Consider the following 22321-nt stretch of genomic DNA (forward strand, 5'->3'; position numbering starts at 1 on the left):
AACAACCATGTCGGAAGACATATCCTGTGGTCGTGGAAAGGATGTTGATCAGTTTCAGAAGGGTCAAATTATTGGCCTGCATCAAGCAAAAAAAACATCTAAGGAGATTGCTGAAACTACTAAAATCGGGTTGAGAACTGTCCAACGCATTATTAAAACCTGGAAAGATAGTGGTGAACCATCATCTTCAAGGAAGAAATGTGATCGGAAGAAACTCTTGAATGATCGTGATCGGAGGTCACTTAAACATTTGGTGAAATCATATCAATCAAACGTAGAACTCACGGCTATCTTTAATAGTGAAAGTAAGAGCATTTCCACATGCACAATGTGAAGGGAACGCAAGGGATTAGGACTAAACAGTTGTGTAGCCATAAGAAAACCACTGATCAGTGAGGCTAATCAGAAGAAAAAAAAGGCTTCAATTTGCTAGGGAGCATAAAGATTGGACTCTGGAGTAAGAAGAAGGTCATGTGGTCTGATGAATCCAGATGTACCCTGTTCCAGAGTGATGGGCGCATCAAGAAGAGAGGCGGATGAAGTGATGCACCCATCATGCCTAGTGCCTCTCTCTCATCGTCAATACACAATCTTGGAGGAAAATTAATGCAACTCTGGACGGAAATAAATGTTGTGACATTGCAGAAGCTTATCAAAACGATGCCACGGTGAATACGTGCCGTACTCAAAGCTAAAGGTGGTCCAACGAAATATTAGAGTGTGTGACTTTTTGGACGGGCAGTGTATGTGCCCTATTTCAAAGAGATGATTGCGCTATTTCACACGTCATGGCACATTGGAATCGATTTGTAAATGAGATGTTTTGGAAGAAAGTCTGGATGCTTCCTCATAAATACCTAATCGTGAATAAGGTTTGAAATAGGTCCTTCATGTTATGTCATTCCATCATGTAATATGAGCAGAGTTCAAAGTTTGAGCCTGAGATCCATTCATGTTATTGTTACATTATCAGATTTCATCTCATTCTCATTAACTCTACGATACTACCATATTATTTCCAGCAGATGGCAATTTAAGCATTTGTTTATAAAAGAATACTCCGACTGTAGGATGTAATGTAGGCCTAATGTGTAACTGATAACAAATGTTAAAATTATAACTCTTCTAAAAGTCAGTTTATTAGTGCAGTGTTACTACACACGCATGCTGTTACACTCCCTCAAAAAGAGGTATGTTAGGTCCTGTTAAAATACAAGTGTTTTAGAATGAGAAATACTGATTAGTTAATAGACTTTCAGCCACCTTGTGTAAAGTAATGCTTACAATGTAAATGTAAAGTACCTTCACCTACTCTGATGTTGTACCCATTAAACACCCAAACTTAAAGTTGATTCATTACAGTAACAATGTTGAAAAGCACCTTTATTCATTTTGTTCATACGTTTGGGAAAACATGTTATTGAGGAGCAAACAAAGACCCTGCTAACCGAGTTAAAACGAAAACAGATGTTTGCCATTTATTCTTTCCTCTTGAACACCTGAACACAAACGACATCTTCACACGTCAGCTCCTGTGAGAGGAAAGAGAGATAATTAGAAAAATAATGAGAGCAATAACGTGTTAAAATTGTCCTCATTATACTTAATAATCTCATTCTGTTGTGCAATAACGTCCCACTAATGCAACACATTTCTCTTTTATCCACCATCAGCCCGTGTTCTGCTTCAAATATTTCAACAACAATCTAATTATCATGACAGATACTGTCAACCCACCAGGAAGAGTGTGTCTCCTTCGATCCAGTGTTTCCAGCCACGGTTGGCCTTCTCTCCTTTCTGAGTGCACACTAGCTTGTCCCCCTCCCAGCTCACCAAACACTACAAGACAACATATAGTTCATTCATTTCAACAATTTAATTCATTATTCAATGTATATTTGATATATGTATAAGTGTTCTTTACTTAGCTATTTTGCTTAGATTCTCTGCCTTCTACTCATACATGACTAGTTTTACACAGACTTATTTTCTAACCTGAAGGTTACTGCCGTCATGAAGACTCACCAATTCCACCAAATGTATTAAATGTATCAGTCATTATGCCTCAATGGAGTCCCAGAAGTGAAACTTGTCCAGTAACAACCAGTTATACATTGTAATATATTAAACTGGCTTCTAAAAATACAATGCCCCCCCCCCCCCCCCCTCATTACCTCCAGTTATTTAATGAATTCAATGAAAAATTAATGTGTTTTACTCTCACAACAACCTTTCCTATTTTCCTTGCGGCTTGATAATTAAGGATAGAATGCCTGCAGGTATCTGATGCACCATTAGCAAGTAATTTTGTGCAACAAAGCTATTGGATGTCAATGATATTATGAAAGGATGAAGGTGTAGATAACATATTTAAGCCCCCCTTTTTCCTTGACTTCTTTTTCAAATTTCTTCCCTCCTGCTGGTCATTTTTTATCATCGCCACTACTGTTGGTTGGGTCTGTTTTCAGCACTCATATTACATACAGAGACCAATCATTACCCTGCACACATTTAGATAACATGTTGTCGTTATCACATAAGCAACAAGGTCAATGAGAATATCCACTCATTAGATAAACTATACTTGACTCTTTTCACTTCATGGACTTCATATATGAGCGGTCAACCCACCTTGATGTTTCGATTGTCTAGTCCCTTGGTGTGCTCATCAAACTCAACCCCTACAGTGAAGGAGAGATCATAATTCCTGAAGGTGCTCAGCGTTTTGAAGTTAAACGTGTCTCCATCTTGTGATACCACCTTGGTCTGTGACAGGGAGATGGCAATTTTCCTCGTGGCAAAGTCAATATCTAAGGCCAGAATAGAGAGACTTGATTAAACCATCTTTTAAGAGCAACCAGATCATAGTGCATATATTTGATTTTTACAAGAATAGATTATGTATTTTGGAGAGTTTTAGTCATTTTAGTAGTTGACGTAATACTACTGTATACTCAAGAATCTATGGTGAAATAACTTTAGAAAAAACATTTTTGCATTAGCTCCAGATTAAATCAAACAGAAAAAGACACAGAAATATTTAAAGCTGCATGAAAGTGCATGATTTTGTGCAGCTTAATCAACTTGTAACATCACCTTGTAACATTACTGTAACACATAACTAAGACATCCCAGACCCAATTAAAAGTTTCTTACTCAAAACCTTCAAATACTCCTCAAATTTGTCATTGGTCTCCAGTATCCATTTCCCTCTGAAGTCTGCAGGCATGTTGGCAGCTGGTGACACTGTTGTGTGTGTAGACCTTAGACTTATAGTGTATGGAGGGGAAAGGTGCAGGGTGTCCTCCAGCCTTTATACAAGTCAGGGGGCATGAGGGCAGAGAAGTATTGATAAGTGAGTATATGGCTTGAACGGGATTGGCAGCGCAAGTTGTTTTTGGGAGGAAGGGGGAGAGGCTCACCCTTTTCTTTCAGTCTTTACACGATCATTGGGGGAACTTGCCACACACACGTACACACCACTACTCGCGCTTTCTCTCACATGCACCTTTATGAACATATGCATGCAGACTTTGCAGTGATGGTCAGTGTACAATGTACAGACAGAAGAAGTTGTTTTGTAACATCTGTCAACGGTGTGTGCTCTTTATTTGTTCTTTTTCTGCGGCAAGTTCAAATGCTAAACCAGAATACCTAGAACTTGAGCATGAAGGTTAATAAAGTTCAACTGGTTTTGACGAAAAAGTTAGAATTTGTGATTTATTTTGGAAATAATATAGATAAAGTCTGCTGTGAGTAAGAACAAGTTTACATTTATAATTCTTAAGATTTTATTAATATAAATCCCAATTTTTGAATACATTTATTGTTGGCATTTAAACTTTATAGCCATTAGATGGGCGTACACTCACTAGATAACCTTTTATATGGTACTTTGCATTCTAGGTGGCGGAATCCTCCATTCCTGAGCTAGATTCAAATGAAGTGCATATGAACAAGAGATTCACAGGAAGCCATGCATGGAAATGCTCAAAGAAGATGTTTTGCTTCCAGGGATCAATAAACGGGTCCTCTCTAATGGGACTCTGGAACTTACGTTATTAAAATGTTTTTAGTATTACAGCAGTGACCACAGGTGTTGCTAAATCAACCAGGACTAAAATCTTGAGGATTACAACTTTAAATGTTCAATATGTAATTCTGGGCCACCTGCTCCAAAGAAATAGGGGACCTCTAAACTATCTGTCCATACAATCTTTAATGTTCATATTTTAGTTGTAGTAGTTTGGCACATTTATTGTATTCTAATGTATTCTTTATATTGTGTATTTACTCCTGTGTAGTCAGTCAGTCAGTCAGTCAGTCAGTCAGTCAGTCAGTCAGTCAGTCAGTCAGTCAGTCAGTCAGTCAGTCAGTGGGCAAGAACACCAAAATTCAACCAAACTGCTGAAACTCTGAAAGCCGGTCAAAGAACACTGTCTTATAATCTTCACGTAGGACTGATCATCTGTGTTTGCTGGAGCACTAATGTTAACCGGGGTTCCGTGTAACGTCACGTTAGTTTGTTTATTAGACTAAATCCAAAGTGGCAGAAACTAGAAAACGACCACATATTCGTCTCTCTTCACGGTGGCGGCGCAGCCAGGAGAGCAGCCCTCCATAGAATGAGTCCCAGTCAGTCAGCGGCTTGAGCTCAGCCAGAACAAGCCCCAGTCACAGCGGGCTGCTGGACCTGTGTAACAGCAGCAACATGGAGTTTTACCGGTGCTGTGGCTGAACTCAAGCCAACTGCTAACTGAAGCTTTACACTCGGCGAGTGTCCTCAGCTGTGAGGACGAAGCGAGGTGGTGCGGGTGGTTTTCTCATTTCTGCCACTTTGAATGTAATCCAATAAACAAACTATAAACAGACAGGGAACAGATCCATCCATGGTCAGGCAGCTATGCTTCTACAGTGACTCACTATCACCTCTAGAGGAACAAGTGGTATTACAAGACAGGACAAAGCGGACTAATCAGTTAGATGCTAACTTCAGTAGATACACACACAACACACAGACGTCTTTGACATAACGTCAACACTGTTACCTCTTCACACTCTGTTGATAATGTTAGTTTCCCTCGGTATCAATAAAGTATCTATCTATCTATCTATCTATCTATCTATCTATCTATCTATCTATCTATCTATCTATCTATCTATCTATCTATCTATCTATCTATCTATCTATCTATCTATCTATCTGTTCATTGTTTTAATATTTTAAGTTTACATTTAGGCATATCCTACACATTGAACCTTTAACTACTTGACACAAGACGTCTCCCACTTCACTGTCCATTGTCTGCGTACAGCACGTTCGTGTCCATGTAATCATGATTTGTTTTGCAAGTTTGTTGTGATGTCACAAAATCATGCTTATACATACACGTCTTAAACTCAGAGATAGAAACGTTTCCCCTTCCGCAGATGAATGTGAAAACAATCTTCTAGTGTGAACCTCTTTACATACATCGTTCTGCAAAGGGAAGGTCAAACAGCCAAATGAAGTAGCAATAAGAAAAACACATTTTCGAGCAGATGGGGAAATTAAGCAATGGCTGAAAAGTCTTCTCCTGCTGATTGCTGATCAAAATAAGAGTTGAGTTACTGACTTTCAATCAGACCAGCCTTGCACTTAGTAGAAACGTTTTATTGAGAATAAATGCAAATGCAGATATTATCGTGGCACTAGACTCTGCTTTGACCCTTCCTTGAGACCATCTTTCTTTTTTTAACTAGCCAAAGCAAGAGCAAGGAGAGATCAATAACAACCCCCTGAGGAACCATACATAAACAGAGCCCACAGGTAGACGGCGGGGATGGCGAGGAGTGAATGCACAAGAGGCGGCAGGAGGCTGAACAGCAGGGCGAGCAGCGGCAAAGAATAAGCAAGTGAGTTGGACAGGTGACTGCCCAATTGCTAATGGCAATGCATAAAGTGAGTTGACAGATTAGCTGATTCAGAGCACAGCGTGGCTCGAGTTGTCTGGCCACAGCTCCGCAGACTTCACTTCACTCTCTGAATTTCTCAAGGAGAGGCACTCAGACTCCTTGCGCATGTCTGAAAAGGCATTTTACAATAAAAGGAGCTTCAAACTGCTGATCTGTCGGCCTGACAAACTTCAGTACACAAGTACACAGTACACATCATTTTTAATGGTTTGTCCGTTGTATGACTGCCAAACAAATATTTACAAATCGGATAAGTCGGATTAACAAAAGAAATGGCAGGTTTAACCACTAAGAAAAAGACAAATAACATAATTGCTGTTTACTTTATTGATTGATTCATTTTACTATCAATGGCACATTTCCAAAGGAATTGGGAGGGATAAATACACAGCATCATATCTGATATCCATTCTGGAGACTAAGCAAAGGTAGCAAAGAAGTTTACTGCCCTCAAACACATTCAGATACAACCATACTAACCCTACAGTAGCGGTATGCATGCATCCAACACATCTAAACTGATTAATCAAAAGAGCCCCCACTTTGAGACAGATATACAGTATTGCATTTTGTGATGTTACATGATACACACTGCCTCCGACCCTTTGAATTGGCTTTTGGTAGAGTAAGGCAACAGCCTTGATGGAATATAAATGGATCTTTTGTGAAAATATGATGGGATGTCAGAGGCATGGGATGAGTCTGCTGTGTCTCTGTAAGCCGATGTCCGCCGTGGTCGACGTCTTGTTCAATAAGTTTAGGTCTTCTTGAATAACTGCTTGGAAACAGCTCCTGCAGCTCTCAGCTCCTCCAGGGAACAAAATACAAAAATTGTTTTTAGTTTACATATTTTTAGATTCAAACAGACTCAGAACGTTGACTAATGATAATGAGCAGGAGGAGGACAGATCCGAAGGCATACTGTCTACCCTAAATCTTACATTAGTAGACACACATTTGTCTGATTTAGCAACAGTAAATGAGTGGGAGGGGCTGACGATTGCTCAATTATTGGTAAAGGATGCAAGGAGACATTGAATGTGCAGTATTTTGAACATGTTAGGGTACTTTAAAGGACAGCAACATTTTACTAGAAAACCTTCTAGCTTGCAAAGTATTTTCTGCCACCAGAGGTCACTGTTGCTCCACATTCAAACCCTCTGCCAGCTCTCGAAAACTTCCAACTAATAACTAATTTCATGGCTGCTGATTGAAAACATCTGTTGGCATCGCATAAACTAAATAATTTGGCAGATTAATTTTTTTCTTAGCTTTGATAGCAGTAATCACACAGAGAGAAATCTGATAAAGCTGAGCTAGTGAAAATGATAATGTGCTAGTCATTACTTAAAAATCTTTTCAGATGCTAATAGTTTCATTACAGGCCACACTGGGCCACACTGTGAATTTCACAGAGGATAGAAAGTTATTGAAGTTCTTCTAACAGAAATTAGATTGGAAAAGTCAAGATGATAATGTGGCAGTGGCTGATATGTGCTGGACCACGTGAGGTAATACCAGACAACGCTTAAGAATCTAAATATATACGTCTGTTTCTTCCTCCTAAAGCAGTAAGTTTAGAGGTAGTTCCTTAAGCAGAAATAATATGATTTACTTGGGAGTAAATGAGTACCGTACACATGCAGCTCACACAATATAATGTTATACTGCTGGAGCTGGTGGGCATGCATTCACGAGTCACACGTTAAAATATATGCACCGCACATACGGTGCTAAGAGCCATTTTGGATTCGGATTAAAGTGTCCAAATTGCAGACATTAATATTCATGGCAGGAGCTGATGTTTTCTTACCAGATGAAGCTCATCTCCATCCACCCAGTGTGTCCAGCCTCTTCCTTCAATCTCTCCCTTCTGCACACACACCAGCTTGTCTCCCTCCCAGCTGATGGTGGTCTGCATGAGGTCAGGGAGAAAATGGGATTATAATACATGATAGACCAGTGGAGGATTGCTTCTAATTTAACAATGTGGATGCATAAACATATAGATTTAAACATGTATAGGCTGACTGAGCGTCTCAGTCTTCCTCCACCCCTATTCAAAATAATAATTACGATAAAATCTGCACATACAGACGCACGTGACCCTTTCCTCTCAGGCACCCTCCAAACAGCTTATCTATAATCAGCCCATCAGCATACAAAAAAGATTTTTCAAGGGGGACTAAAGATAATCTTTGATCCTATTCAGTATTCAGAGACACAATCTGATTAAGAGAACTTGAGTCTTGACTTATTTCTCTGCCTCTCCCAATTCTTTTCCTGCAGTCTCTGACATCGGTCCTACATCAATTCATTCACATTGTGTGTGAAAAGTTTGAGGAACGTTTTGTAAGTAGGTGGAAATTTTTGTATAAACTAACACTACACCATATGCTCATTAAAGTCTGGAGGGGAGCCACAGAGGAACGTTAATTTTATACGCACGCAGGTTTTGCACCAAAAGGAGTTCAGGAAGGTTTAATAGGTTTCTCAAAAGTGTGAAACAGTAATGCATCATGTGTACATTCATTAAAATGTAGAATAAATCCCCTCTGGATACATTGGCTCCAAATTCTCACCATGCATTTCCTATCATCCACTCCAGACAGATCCTCCTCAAACTCTTTGCCCACATGGAAGTCCATGTTGTAGTTTTTGAAGGTGCTGAGGGTTTTGATGATTATGTGGTCCCCATCGTGGACAATGTCCTTGTCAGGCTTCAACAAGGTGGCGATTTTCCTGATGGCAACATTTACCTCTGCGACATGTCAGGAAAGTGAGAAAAAGAGTAAGAAACAGGAGAAACAGGACATTTTAGTGGACTCATACAGTTTCAGAGAGTTTTTCAACCCGACTTGTTTATTTTGAAGTAAAGTGGAACATTTCTGTTGAGTTACATTTCTTCAAATGGCTGATATTCCTGTCAATAACTTTCGTTATTACATAAATATAAGTATAACTATGGATTTCTCTTATTCTTGTACTACTGATATAATGTCAGTTTACTACTACTTACATTTTTATGAATAGTAGAGAATTATTTACAGGTTTATGATGCCAACTTTGCTATTAAAAGCTTTAATGATGATACATTTGCACCCCTGCCTTTACCTTTACCAGGCCTGTGCTCCACCATCCCCTGCTACAAACTTACCAAGAGCCTTCAGGTACTCCTCGAAGTTATCACTGGAAATCATTTTCCAATATCCGTTCAAATCAACTGGCATGTTGGCTGTTGCTCTGCTGCTTTTCTTACTCCCAGTGAATGATGAAGAGGTCCGCTGTGGACAGCTACTAGTGCCAGAGTGCAGAAACTGCTGTCAAAAGCCTCAATTTGAACCAAATTCACTTTAATCCGATTACCGCCCACTTCCATCCCTCTGTCTCCACGTAACCACTCAATCCTCCCCACGCTTTTGCAATACATTGTATGCTGGGAAAATGCAGCATGCATACATAATGTAGTGTAGCTTTATGTTGGAGAGTGCTTACTTGGCTAATGTGGGATTAGGATGAATACACTTCCTTTATTAATTGACACAGGCGCACTTATATGGAGTTCCACGTGTGGCAGATTTGGCCTGGTTCTGGTATAAGATTAATAATGTAATAATAAATATACAGGGCCATCAACAATCACTCTAATGGAGTAAAATCACACAGCGATCTATCAAAACACTGATCAGCTTGTGGATGGGGCAGAGTACACAGTGTAGATAATATGCAGCACAGTACAAAAACAGAATCATCTCAGCTTAAAAGGATCCAACTGGAACAATTAAATGTAGCATAATAAGGACTGTCAAAACTTTTGTTTCGCCTAAATAACTCAATTATTTTGATAATCTCTCGTTTGGGCCAGCTGTAGCTGGCACACACACACACACAGACACACACAGACACACAAACACACACACACACACACACACACACACACACACACACACACACACACACACACACACACAGACACACGCCCACACACACACACACACACACACACACACACACACACACACACACCATCGTTCAAAGGATGCCAGTCAGTATCAGTCACAGTGGCGCTTTCAGCCAATGGCCTCAATGAGAAAACACCTTCTGTAGCTGAGCAACTGTCAGGATTACTTTAAATCCTTTGGTGGGAAACTGTGTGGATGATAATGGGGAAACTGAATAGCTCCAAAATGAATAGCTGTTTGGAAGCTGCTGCAGAGTAGAGACACCAACAATGATGTTCATATGAGAGGATCCAGCTTTCGAAAATGAAAAATGTACACGAGGCATTCTGGTAGCCTATAAAATATGTAATAAATACACAAAAACACACATGGTTGTATTTTAAAGGCGAATTCTTACATTTGTATATATAGGGCTAAAAAAAAGAATACATAAATAAAGGTTTAGTATTTCTCCACCAGAATCACACGCTTTTAAACAGCATTTAAATCAAATCAAATTTATTTATATAGCCCAATATCACAAATTACACATTTGTCTCAGTGTGCTTTACAGACTGTACATACGACACCCTCTGTCCTTAGACCCTCGCACCGCACAAGGAAAAACTTCCTAAAAGAAACTCCACCAATCACCCATTTAGACCATCGTGTCACTTTTAAAAAAGGATGACAACTTCTTAATTGATATTTTCACCTTGAACTATTTTTCATAACTATTGTCTTTTATTACTTTTAAGTGATATCCTTTTTGGCTGTTTTTTACCTTTTTAAGTTAAAAAACTGAATTTTTAAAGGTGTAGGATACGCCAGCATTTTAAAACACATTAAAACAATTTACCAACCTTATCAACAGAATGTAAAGACATAGCAGTGTTGACGTTATATCAAAGACGTGTATATATTGTGTTGCAGAGATATCTACTGAAATCAACAGTCTAACTAATTAACAGTTCCGCTCCGTCCAGTCTGTAATACCACTTGTTCCTCTAGAGGCGATAGTGAGTCGCTGTAGTGCCAGTCTGATCTCCGTACAGAGGGAGAAGAAGTACAGCTATATTGTCAATATCCCAGCCATGATCTCTGCAAGCTTTGATAGTTTGTTTTGGTGCTTAAGAGACGGACAGATCTTCCGTTAGCAGTCTGCAGATTCCACTGATTCAGCCGACTTTGCTCCATCAGCCCGCCGTTACTCCCAGTGCTGGGATATTCGCCGGCTGAATCCGAGCCGCCGGATACAATGAATATGACAAACTACTTCAACTAAAACATAAACTGGTTATCATTCTAAAGCTGTTTTTGAGTAACTGATGGTTTTGATGATTAATTCATTTAGATCGTATGGACCCAGTAGTAGAGGTGAAATACTGCCCCCTATTCATTTGGAGCAGGTGGCTCAGAACTACACATTGAACCTTTAAAGGTCTTTAATATATCTTAATGTCAGACATTGAATTCCTATCACCGTCTTAATAAGACTCGACTGTGTAAACATCAAGGACTGAGATAAAACAATAAAAGGTCCAGGACTTTATTGTTTTATCTCTATTCTCAGTCTGCTCTGTTGTATTTTTATACATATATTAGGGATTTGGGTTGTTAGGGGGACTTGGACTCAGGAACTCATTATTTCTAAAATGCTACAAGGAAAAAACACCAGTCTGACAAAAATACTTCAAATATACAGCTTTTTATTTCAACTTAATCAACTCTGCAATGATGTGAAATATGTAAAACTAGAAAGGATAAAAACCTTTAACAAACACATGTTCATTGACACTGTGGCACAAAGATGAGGCTACACTCTATGTGTATGATTAAAAAGACACCACAGCACTGTGTACATGCTTTCTACTGAAAACAAGTGATGCCTGGAAAAACACATTTGGGGCATTGTGTGTTTCTTTGCAGGTTGTTCAAACATCCATCACACTGCAGTCCAGTGAGAGTTAACAAAGCTTCCAGTCCCTGAAGAGAAGCACTGATCTGTGAGTGAGTTCACACTTCAAGGGGCCATGTTCAGTTATCAGTCATCCAGACTCTTCACTGGCTGTTGTGCCTGTTTGGCAAGCGGTCTAAGCACTGTGCCCTTATTTCTCCTCTCGCTGTCCTCTGTGTAGAGGTTGTGCTGGTGAATATATTCTATCACAGAGTCTGGGATCAAGTATTTCACGCTCTGATCCCGTCTCAGAGCTCGGCGGATCTCTGTGGCACTCGTCTCATTCCTTACCCATTCCCTCACGAGGAAAATGTTTTGACTGTGGCGCGAGAGCGTGTCCGACTCGTGCACGGCTCGCTCTGGCTGAAGCCCCCCTCGGCTGACGCAGACCAGGCCGAAACGTCCGGCCACCTCCTCCACGTGGTCGTCCAGCCACAGGTCAGGGATCTTGAAAGTGTCGAGGAAATCAGCTCCACACAGGAGCTTCAACTGTGGACAGGGGCCTGAGGGGAGAGGCAGAGTTTTACAGGATGACGACTGTTTACTTCTTTACTAACCAGGCTGTCTTTGAATATTTAGCATAAAAAGGATAAAACAATAAAACATGATATGACATAAAGCTGAAAGTCTATATGCAGTGAGGGGCAGGAGCTATTGCTCGATATGATTAATTTAGATAATAAGAAATAGCCATAATAGCTCAGATTTTCACTACAGATTTCCAAATGATTAATATTTGGAAATAAATATTAATAATAATAATAATAATAATAATAATAATAATAATAATGCTATCAATCAAATTAATCTTTAACGTCTCTTTTTTTCTAATAATTCACATTCAAAATACGAGTGCAGGGAGGTGGAAAGAGAGTTGTACAAAAACATGCACAAAAAACAATCAAAACAGTCAAAACCGATTCCACGACAACCCTACTCATGATTAATAATTTCCCTTTTAGATACTTTATGATGGCTCATAACAATAACAATGGGCTTGCCTCAACTCAGACCTGAATCCTTTGTTTTGATCTTAAAGAGGTATCAACTCATCAGTCACTTGGGCCTGGCAACACTGCTTTCCTTCAAATGACTCTGCACAAAAATAATCATTCTGTAATCGGCCTGTGCACTAAATTGTTGATATTTTTTTCAGAAAGTAAGATGGCGAAGAGTGACATAATCCTCAAGTGTTGCTAGTTTTTAATTCATGGAAACACTCCAGTGGGTGTTTGCCAACTTCACAATCAAGCTAATAAAGTTGGCAATCCCATAATGAATGACTGAACTGTTTCCTCAAAGAGTGCTCATACTATTGAGGAGCAACATTCAAAAACTAGAGGCACTACTGATGTGAATATTAAGGAGAAAGTAGGTGAACATTTTGAGTCTGGACCAGGCAAATGAAGAATCTGAACATTACTAAAACTAGTTTTTTACAATAACTAAATAAATGACATAACTTAGATATCGATGATGCTGGAAGCTAAAGCAACACATGTGGAGCTGTGCCTTTTGTTTGGAAGACTGGACATAAAATGAACTTAAATGGAGAACAAAACAGCAAACTAACTTTTCTTTTGAAAAACTACATATTTTATCCAATTGATGTTTTATTTGGTTATTCCTATCCACAATCAGATTTTTCATAAACGTTGTTAGAGCTTAATGTAGTCTTGTGTAAAAAAAGCAGCACACACACACAAAAGTTTCATAGTATTAACCCTATCCCCTAATACTCTTTAATCACTAAGCTTTTACTTTGTGCCGTGGTAAGCACAGGCACATTATGTGGGATTGATGCAAATCCTTAACCCTAACTCCGTAGAGGGCTTGTTAAAGACGCGATGACGTAATAGGCCTAAAAAAAAAGAATCAGGCACTGTGTGTTTGGAAGAATGCCATTATTATGAAGGCACTTAGCACGCTAGTGGATCTGTGAGGCTGTGCTTTGACACCAAACGCATGATTCATCCTCTGAGGACCATGAATGTCTGTACAAATGTCCATGGCAATTAATCAAATAGTTGTTGTGATATTTCCATTTATCTAGTCATTATATTTGGATCAATATGGTGGACTGACCAACCAACATTGCCATCCCAATATGAGAGAAATTTGCGGCAAATGTCACAGATTAAAACCAAAAATAAAATGCCTGAAAACAGTCAGCAGTCAAAGGGTTTCTGACAGTCCCAACAGTAAGAGCTTCTTACTTGACAGGGGAGAAGTGTTTCCACTGGAGTCACTGTGCGTTCCTGTGCTCTGCTCATGCTCCTTTAAGATACGGCCATAATGATACCTGCCCAACAACCAAAGGTGTGAGAAAAAGACACACTTGATTTTAGAAATAATAATAAACAGATTTTCCTTATTCTGATTTTGAGTATTTCTCCCTTTATCTTCTGTTAGCTAGTTGTGTATTAATTAATCATTTGTCTTATTCTGTTTATGCACACGCATAGGCAACATGTTTTTCAATCTGAACATCATGCAAATAAAGCCTTATGAAACTGAACTGATTTAGAAAAAGAGAAGTATTTGTAAACAGAGGTACTTAAAGCCTCTTAAAGGTGTATTATTTGGCACATATGTGTGTGAGTGTTGGGGAGTGAGAGGACTTGTGACGTGGCCGGCTCACAGCGTCTGGATAACAAAAGGCCACTTCATGCCTTGATCAGCACCCTTGTTGCGCAAACACTCATGAGGGGATTTGTGAGAAATGCGAAGCAGGGAAGAAGGAGAAGGAATAAAACGGAAGAAGTTTAATAATGCAAGTGTAAGAGTCCTTTCTAAAAATAAGCCTAAACACTGAGGAGGTGTGTGCAGTAGTACAGTGCGAGGTAAAAAAAAAAGTTCCATTACATCAATAATTCCCTTTCAGAGCTGCAACGATTATTCAAATAACCATTAGTCGATCGGCAGTAAAATAATTGCCAACTATTTTGATAATCAATTAATGTTGTAAGTATTCTTCTCCAGATGCACTGATACTTCTCAAATATGGAGATTTCCTGCTTTTCTGTTTAATATCATATTAAACTGAATCTTTGGGTTTTGGACTGACAAAACAAGACATTTAAAGACATAACCTTGGATGGAACATTTTCACTATTTTTAGAGACCAAACAATTAATCGATTAATCAATGATGAAAATAATCGTTAGTTGCAGCCCATGATATGGCCCAGCAGCAAATATATTTCATATTTCTGCACGGTAAACTGGCACATGACTTATTCATAGCACTTATGCCTGTCTCTCTTCCCCATATTCATGTCCCAGAGAGCCTTTTGCAATTACACCATCCCCACTCTGCCAGTGAATTTAACAGCAGGTGCCCCTGGTTTCACCTCATGAAAAAACTAGTCTAGTTTGGCAGCCCCACAAGAGAGCAGAACCTGGCAACGCACTTTTGTATATGCAGTTGAAGTTGGCATGAAGCAGGGCGGGCAGAGGAGCGGCACGTCCCTGTTAACTCTGCTGGTGCTGTGGTAAAACTAGATCATGTCAGCAAAGAAAACTATATTTATCTTATATTAAGAAGGAAGGATGTAAGAGGAGAGAGTAAAAGATGAAAACAAATAGCAGCTACTGGGTGGTGGATTACAATCTAGGAACAAGACTTGCTGGGCTCTGTCGATGACACGGGACACCTAGTTTATTATTATTATTGATATTAAGGTCTTAATACTTTGACTAGCTACACACAAAATGTAATCTCACAATGACAGTCCAGAGGGACCAAAGACTGATCGTATCCTACAGTTTCTTGCATGGGATCCTTCTTTTTTTCAAATGAAGCAAAGTGAACTCTAATGTTCTAATGTTATAAACTTGTTTTACACCTCATAGTGACCACAGTCTCCGTCCAGTCTGGCTGCTGGCTCTCCCATTCATCAACTGTGACCCAGTCAGAGCTCTGGAGCGCCAGCTTTGCCATAGCAATCCGGTGCTGAGCCAGTACCAGGCCTCGCTTTCCATAACCGTCACTCACTGGAGACACGATGCCACCCACCACCTGGTACTGGCCTGAAGGGAGAGAAGAAGATGAATACAGTTTTTCTAGGTCATGACAGCGATACAGAAATGGAATATAAATCAGTAGATAAAGTAATCTCTGAGATACAGATGTTAATATTATTAGTGCTTTGCCGGATCTCACATTTGAAGACAAATGCTACAATTGATGTTTTTGAAACAGGGTGATGAAGGAGCTTGATCGAGCTATATCATTACTTACAGCTCATACTGTGTAATACATTTGAAGCGTTGTAAAAAATATTTTACCCCTTGTAAAGGCTAAAAAATGACACTGAATGATATATTTTACTAATGCCACTCGAACATTAGAACAAGTGAAACATTGCAATTGCTTATATTTCCATGAATGCTGTACAACACCAGGGTACAAAGATCGTCTTGGTCATTGGTCATTTTTGACAGTTATACAATCATTTGCACACCACAAAAACCACAAAGAGGAACACTCACACACACACACACACACACACACACACACACACACACACACACACACACACACACACACACTGTGTAATACTGATTGAACACACAAAGAAAAAATCTTTCTTGGGCTTTTACCCTCCACAACCCCACACATCTCACTGTTATAATACATTATAATATTTGTACAATGCATTTTAATCATAAACTATATGCAGTATAATGCTGTGTATGATGCATTATAAATATGTGCTTGCAAAAAAATGTCAAAGAGTGACCAGCTATTATGAAGTGCAATCAGCAGATTATAATCCATTATAACCATGGGCGTCATAGAAAGTTCTACCTTTTAAGTCGTTCATCTTTTTGTTTTGTATCCATTATCTTATTGTATTCTTATTTATGGATGTTGTTTATACACTTTGTGGATGGGGACAATTGCAAACAAATATATCACTATGTTGCCATAAAAGAACAAGACTGTTATTGTTTCCCTTTAGTTTGTCTGAACTGTGAAGAGGGAAAACCCAGATATTCACAAAGTCTGAGATAAATGACATGTTGTTTCTACATGCTTCATGGATTTGGGGTTTAAAACTCAATTAAGCTGCTTTATTTCAGGGGTTTAGTGAAGGCCAGTAATTTCTGACCCTTAGGACAAGAGGAGTATACAGAATATTAAGACTGCAGAGGCACAATGAGTAAAAGTTTTGAAATCTAAAATGTTTATAAGGGAATGCAGAAGCAAAATTGTTCTAATTTATCTAAGTTTAAAACAGATGTTTTTGCAAATGCAGCACAGCAGCAGTAATGTCCAGATGTTTACCCTTTACACTAGTCAGCTGATGTATTATAGGTGAGAGGTCAAAGGGCAATTGTAAGAGCATTATTCCTGTTGCTACCCACTAAAATGTTGCACTGTGCATAGATTCACAAAGCATCTTATACTGAGAGCTGACTCAGGACCAGTGTATAACTGTTACGTTATAATGATGTGGTTATGACCATGTGACCGGGTCAGTACTCTAATGCAGAGCAGCTTTGAAGCTAAATGGGCGAAAGGTTTATATAAACGAGACTGTGTCTACTGGCATGGTTGTTACATGGTTCAGTGCAACTTAGGCCCTACAGCATCAGATCAAATGACATAACTGTTTATTGATTTGTAATAAATCAATATTATTATTGATTCTTGACTCAAATAGACAAACGTGTGGGATGTTTAACGCTGCATTAAATGATATATGGACCACTAGGGGGAAGAAGGGTCACAAAAAAAGCTGAAAAAGAAAGCCCCGTTATTGTCTTATATTCACATCAGGAAGACACAAAGCATCATTAACATTCATTCAGAGCATATATGGCGACCTCAATCTCCTATTGAGCTTTCAGATTCAACCAAGACATCTGCTCTACTTTCTTCTCCGGCTAGTGTCTAACTTTGTATGTCTGGTGTTTGGTGCCGGATAGATCAGAGACAAAAGGTTTATTGGGGCTTGTTTACTGGAAACAGCTGCCTGCTGCTGCTTGAAATGAGGCTGATGAAAGTGAGGACACTGTACCAAACAGTACATTTGTAGGCTATTAAAGAAAAGATAATGAGCTTGAGTAATAAAAGCTCTGTAGAGCTGCAGCGTTGGCTCATAATTCTCTATACGTTCATCGTTCATTTCACATTCATTGTTAATTTAAAGAATATTAATTGGTGGAAATTATCGAGGAACTTTTACACACAAATGATAAGCAGACACAGTTTCTGACCTGTGCTGTGCATGTGGTCTCTGGCCAGCTCGAACAGCCTCATGTGCTGGTTAGTGATGGGATTAAAGGAGCCGCAGGCTAGCAGGAGTAGTGGAACACGGCGGGTGGCCATCTTGGTTTACCCCCTCATACCACTGTCAAACAACCTGGGAGGAAAGCAGAAAAAGAGTAATTAACATTGTGGGAGTCGGACGATGGGATGTAAAGGTGAGAAGACTGAAGGAAACTAGCATGAGAGTGTTTTCACTTTTAGAACATTCTACTGTGCAGAAATACTATATATATATATATATATATATATATATATATATATATATATATATATATATATATATATATATATATATATACCTACAAGTCACTTTCTACTTTTAAATACTTGCAGTGTTATAACATTTTGCAGAGGTTTGCCATAGTTGCATTCACCTCAACAACCTATTTGTCATTTGGTGGGAATTTTTTTTTTATCCCAAAGCACCTTACAATGTATGAGTACAGCATTACTATAGGTGGCCCCAGTGAGCAACGACCCATAGCATAGCCATTCTCTGCCCATTTATCATTGGCACACTCAAAGCAGTTAGAAAACACTGGCAAGAATAAATGTGGCGGCATTTTGCCGGAGTCAGACACTGGAGGAGGGAACAACTGCTGTGGCATTTTGTTTTAATGTGTATATGAATGTGTAGAAAGCCAAGAGGGAGATTAACATCAGCCCCTGTCCCCACATAAAATGGAAGGATTGTTTTTTCAACCAGCCTCTCTGGCAGGTATCCACCTTATTTCACTTTAAACATGGAAAATGTTGGTTAACTGGTTAACTTTAAATACACTGTAAAATGCCTAAAACTGTTTTTATAGTGTCTTTTTCCTGTGTGACCACTACATATATATCACATAATAAAGGTAAATCATGTTACCTCCAGATTGTATGTTTCCTCTAAATATATTTGATCTTTGTCTTTGTTCGTGTTCTAGATTTGCATGACTATTAAAATACCCTGTTTTTACAACAATTGGATTTCACGTCCTGTCTTATGTGTTGTGTTATAGTGTCCAGTTATTGCTTTAGTTTAACTTTTCACTGAGTGCTACTTCAAAAAGTGCTGTACAAAGAAAGGTATAATCCAATGATTTTTTATCAATTTTTGCATTAGGAGCAAACTCATCTATTGAATGCAATTTGTGTTTTAGATAAGGCAGACAATAGACAAACAACATTGAAATGAAAACCTAAAGATCTTTAGGTTTCTATGTTCTGACCTTGTTTGACAATAACACAGCAAACGGACAACAATAAAAGCAATGTTGCATGAGTACGGTGTTTACTGCTTTTTTTATTTAAATAATTAATAACTTCCTGTAATCACTGATTCTTTGATTCGGGAGTGTGACAAGTGCATGCTCAGTGCACCAGACCAGAGACCTGTCACCTTTCAGAGTTTAGCTATAATGTTCATAGGTTTGACGCTATTAGACGTAGAAACTACGTGTAGCTGTGGATGTTGGCAGTTGTTACAGTGCAACTTAAGTTTAGAGGACAGCGAACAAATTCCGATATCATTCAGTCAACGAAGCCCTGACATTGAATAGCAGCTAACAACAATTAGCCGAGCGAAACAAACTACGTGCTAAGCGACAGACACCCATTCAAATTAATGTATGAACGAAACTAAAAGTTGTACATTCAAACGGTCATATTACAAAAACACACAACGTCTAAAGGTATGAATTAAATTATTTGTTTACCTTCTTTTCACATACTGTTTGGTAAGTGTGTCACACTCTTTCCACTCCCCCGTTCTGAGGAGCTGTTGCTCGATGGTTCCGCAAAGAGAAACTGGCTGAAGTGCGACCCCTGGTGGAAGAAAGTGATTCTGAGTAAAATGATGGAGCTCTCCATGGTACCAAAATACACTGGCAATTCTTTTTTATTACACACAGCAAAGATGCCAAACATTGCTCTACATTAGCTACTTGATCATTATTAAGTGTTATACTGAATTTTATTTTAATACGTTCTTGTGCCTCTATGGGTAAGGACAACCTCTTCCCAGAAGAAACCTTCTGTACTCATAGTCTAACCTTTACATCGGTGCAGCTTCAAACACCTACGTACTCCTGGTAACCTTTTACTCCATTGTTGTTAACTGCTTGTCAGATGGGAAGGAGAAGCTTTGTTGAACACTAATTGACTGCCTGACAATGGCTGTACAGCAAATGGCTTTTCTTGCTTTTGTCGCACAGGGACAAGAATAACATTAAAAGAATGCGAAGTTCAAGTAAGTGCTGTGGCAATACACAGACCATTGGTATATACGTCTCCACTATAAATGCAGTAAACGTCGCCCAATGAGGACAGTTATGGCCACAAGAATTAAACAACCTACTTCATCTACTTGATTGTATAGTTAATGCTGTTATTGTCGGTGTTAAACCCAACAATGAACTGTGGGTTAGGGGCCTTTTGCATGTCAAGTTTAGGTTAATCACTGCATTTCTTTCACAAGACTTTAAGGTTAGACATTGCGCGCGTGCATGCCCCTTTCTGTCTGTGTGAAGAAACAAATAGCATCATATTTCTGGGCTAAAATGTGTTATTGATTTGACTGCTCAGTCTGTACCAGTTAAAATGCACAACTATCTTCAGACCAGCAGAGAGGAGTTTGCCTGATAATATGTGATGCCACCCCAAGGTTAGAGCAGATGGACGGAAGAAATTATTCAAGAAGGTTAACATTTGTTTTGTGTATTTTCAAAGTGGAAAGTATAATATGTGGCATGTTTTAAATGTGTATTTGTCTATAACAGAACAAGCAGTACTTCCGTGAGGCCACAGTGAATTTTTGCGTCTGTCCCCTGTCCTGAATGTTTGCTAAGCTGATTGCTTGGTAGGAGGAAAATCTGCTCATTACACCATCTTTCCCCCGTCACTGCTCTGCTGTAATTTAGCTGGCACTACCCATGGAAACAGCCAATTGGGAGTATGTGTGTGTAAGTGACTGTGTGTGCATGTAAATGTGGTCCTGCATTGGTTTGTCTGCATGCATGCGTGTGTCTGTTATATCTTTGTTATCCTCTTAACTCACTTGAGGTCTGACCTCTCTCTCTCTCTAATCCCCAGAACACACACCCACACCCAACAGACGAAGAAGCATGGGGGAATAATTGAAGAATATACGGCCTTTAGAAAAAACAAGTGATTCTGCCACAGGGTGAAAACTGAAAGACTTAAATCTGTGAGGGGGAGTATAGCTGCGCTGTTCGAGCTCTTGTTAGGATAATACATCTGGGAAAAAACATCATACTGTAGCAGCTGCTTCATTAGATTATGAAAGAATTAGCGCTTAGAGAAAATGAAAAAAAGTCCACAGTTCATGTTTCTCTACAATTAAAGTGATATCATTTTTTTTAAACTTCCCAAATGGTAGCATAACTTACACAGGCAATTAATGGAGGGTAACAGCAAATACATCAAGTCTGAATACCTAAATGGTCAGCAGGTGGACATCAGCAACATGTGTCAAAAGATACAAGATCAAATGTAATCTTGTATCTTTTATTTTTATTCAAGTAATTTTACCTCTTCAGACAGTGGAAGTAGACATTGCTTTTAATTTAAGGAATCACAATCCAGAAAGGTTGGGAAACCCTGATTTAGAAGCTGTTTAATGTGAATTACTGGAGAAATAATGTTTCCTGTGTGCTTATAGTATTGTTAGTAATCATTGCTTCATTTTATGGATATGTGGTAAGCTTCTACTGCCATACCTTGTCATAGTTTGGGGTTTATGGAATTGATTGAATAACTGTAGCTGTGTTCCTGTAGAGGAATGCAACCACTGACAGCAAATTCTCGGTTACAGTAGCCCTTTCCTGGGGCGTCAAAATCAATCCGTTCCACTCTTAACACCAAACTACCAACATAAATAAACACTCATCTCAGACACGGTCTCCACCCTATATTCCCTCCTCTCTAACACTTGCTCTCTCTCTCTCTCTCTCTCTCTCTCTCTCTCTCTCTCTCTCTCTCTCTCTCTCTCTCTCTCTCTCTCCCTCTCTCTCTCTCTCTCTCTCTCTCTCTCTCTCTTATTAACATCATTGTCAAGCTTGCCAAATAAAGACAGATATTGCCCGTAAAGGACGCTTTTATTCTTCAAAATAAATGTTTACAATTCGTCATGATTGGAAGGAAACCTTTTTTGGAGCATGTATAATCATTAGAGCGTGAAAATTCATTT

General features: G+C 39.0%; 3 protein-coding genes across 3 annotated transcripts; all 3 read right to left on the minus strand.

The window, feature by feature from the left end:
- Positions 1 to 1478: 1478 nt before the first annotated feature.
- On the minus strand, positions 1479 to 3229 carry rbp2b (retinol binding protein 2b, cellular). Its single transcript, XM_029453580.1, has 4 exons — positions 3157 to 3229; positions 2632 to 2810; positions 1738 to 1839; positions 1479 to 1532 (listed from the first exon to the last, which is right to left on the minus strand). Exons 1-4 carry the CDS (start codon positions 3227 to 3229, stop codon positions 1479 to 1481), a joined length of 408 nt encoding a protein of 135 aa, XP_029309440.1.
- A 2508-nt stretch (positions 3230 to 5737) lies between these two features.
- Positions 5738 to 9267, minus strand: rbp1.1 (retinol binding protein 1, cellular, tandem duplicate 1). The gene is made up of 4 exons (XM_029453579.1): positions 9113 to 9267; positions 8538 to 8716; positions 7769 to 7870; positions 5738 to 6763 (listed from the first exon to the last, which is right to left on the minus strand). The coding sequence occupies exons 1-4, from the start codon at positions 9183 to 9185 to the stop codon at positions 6713 to 6715; spliced, it is 405 nt and encodes a 134-aa protein (XP_029309439.1). The 5' UTR covers positions 9186 to 9267; the 3' UTR covers positions 5738 to 6712.
- Positions 9268 to 11588: 2321 nt separating this feature from the next.
- Positions 11589 to 19956, minus strand: nmnat3 (nicotinamide nucleotide adenylyltransferase 3). The gene is made up of 5 exons (XM_029453578.1): positions 19830 to 19956; positions 18081 to 18226; positions 15701 to 15884; positions 14070 to 14155; positions 11589 to 12356 (listed from the first exon to the last, which is right to left on the minus strand). The coding sequence occupies exons 2-5, from the start codon at positions 18190 to 18192 to the stop codon at positions 11941 to 11943; spliced, it is 798 nt and encodes a 265-aa protein (XP_029309438.1). The 5' UTR covers positions 18193 to 18226; positions 19830 to 19956; the 3' UTR covers positions 11589 to 11940.
- Positions 19957 to 22321: the final 2365 nt, after the last annotated feature.

The sequence above is a fragment of the Cottoperca gobio genome, chromosome 17, assembly GCF_900634415.1.
Source record: "Cottoperca gobio chromosome 17, fCotGob3.1, whole genome shotgun sequence".
Lineage (NCBI taxonomy): Eukaryota > Metazoa > Chordata > Actinopteri > Perciformes > Bovichtidae > Cottoperca > Cottoperca gobio.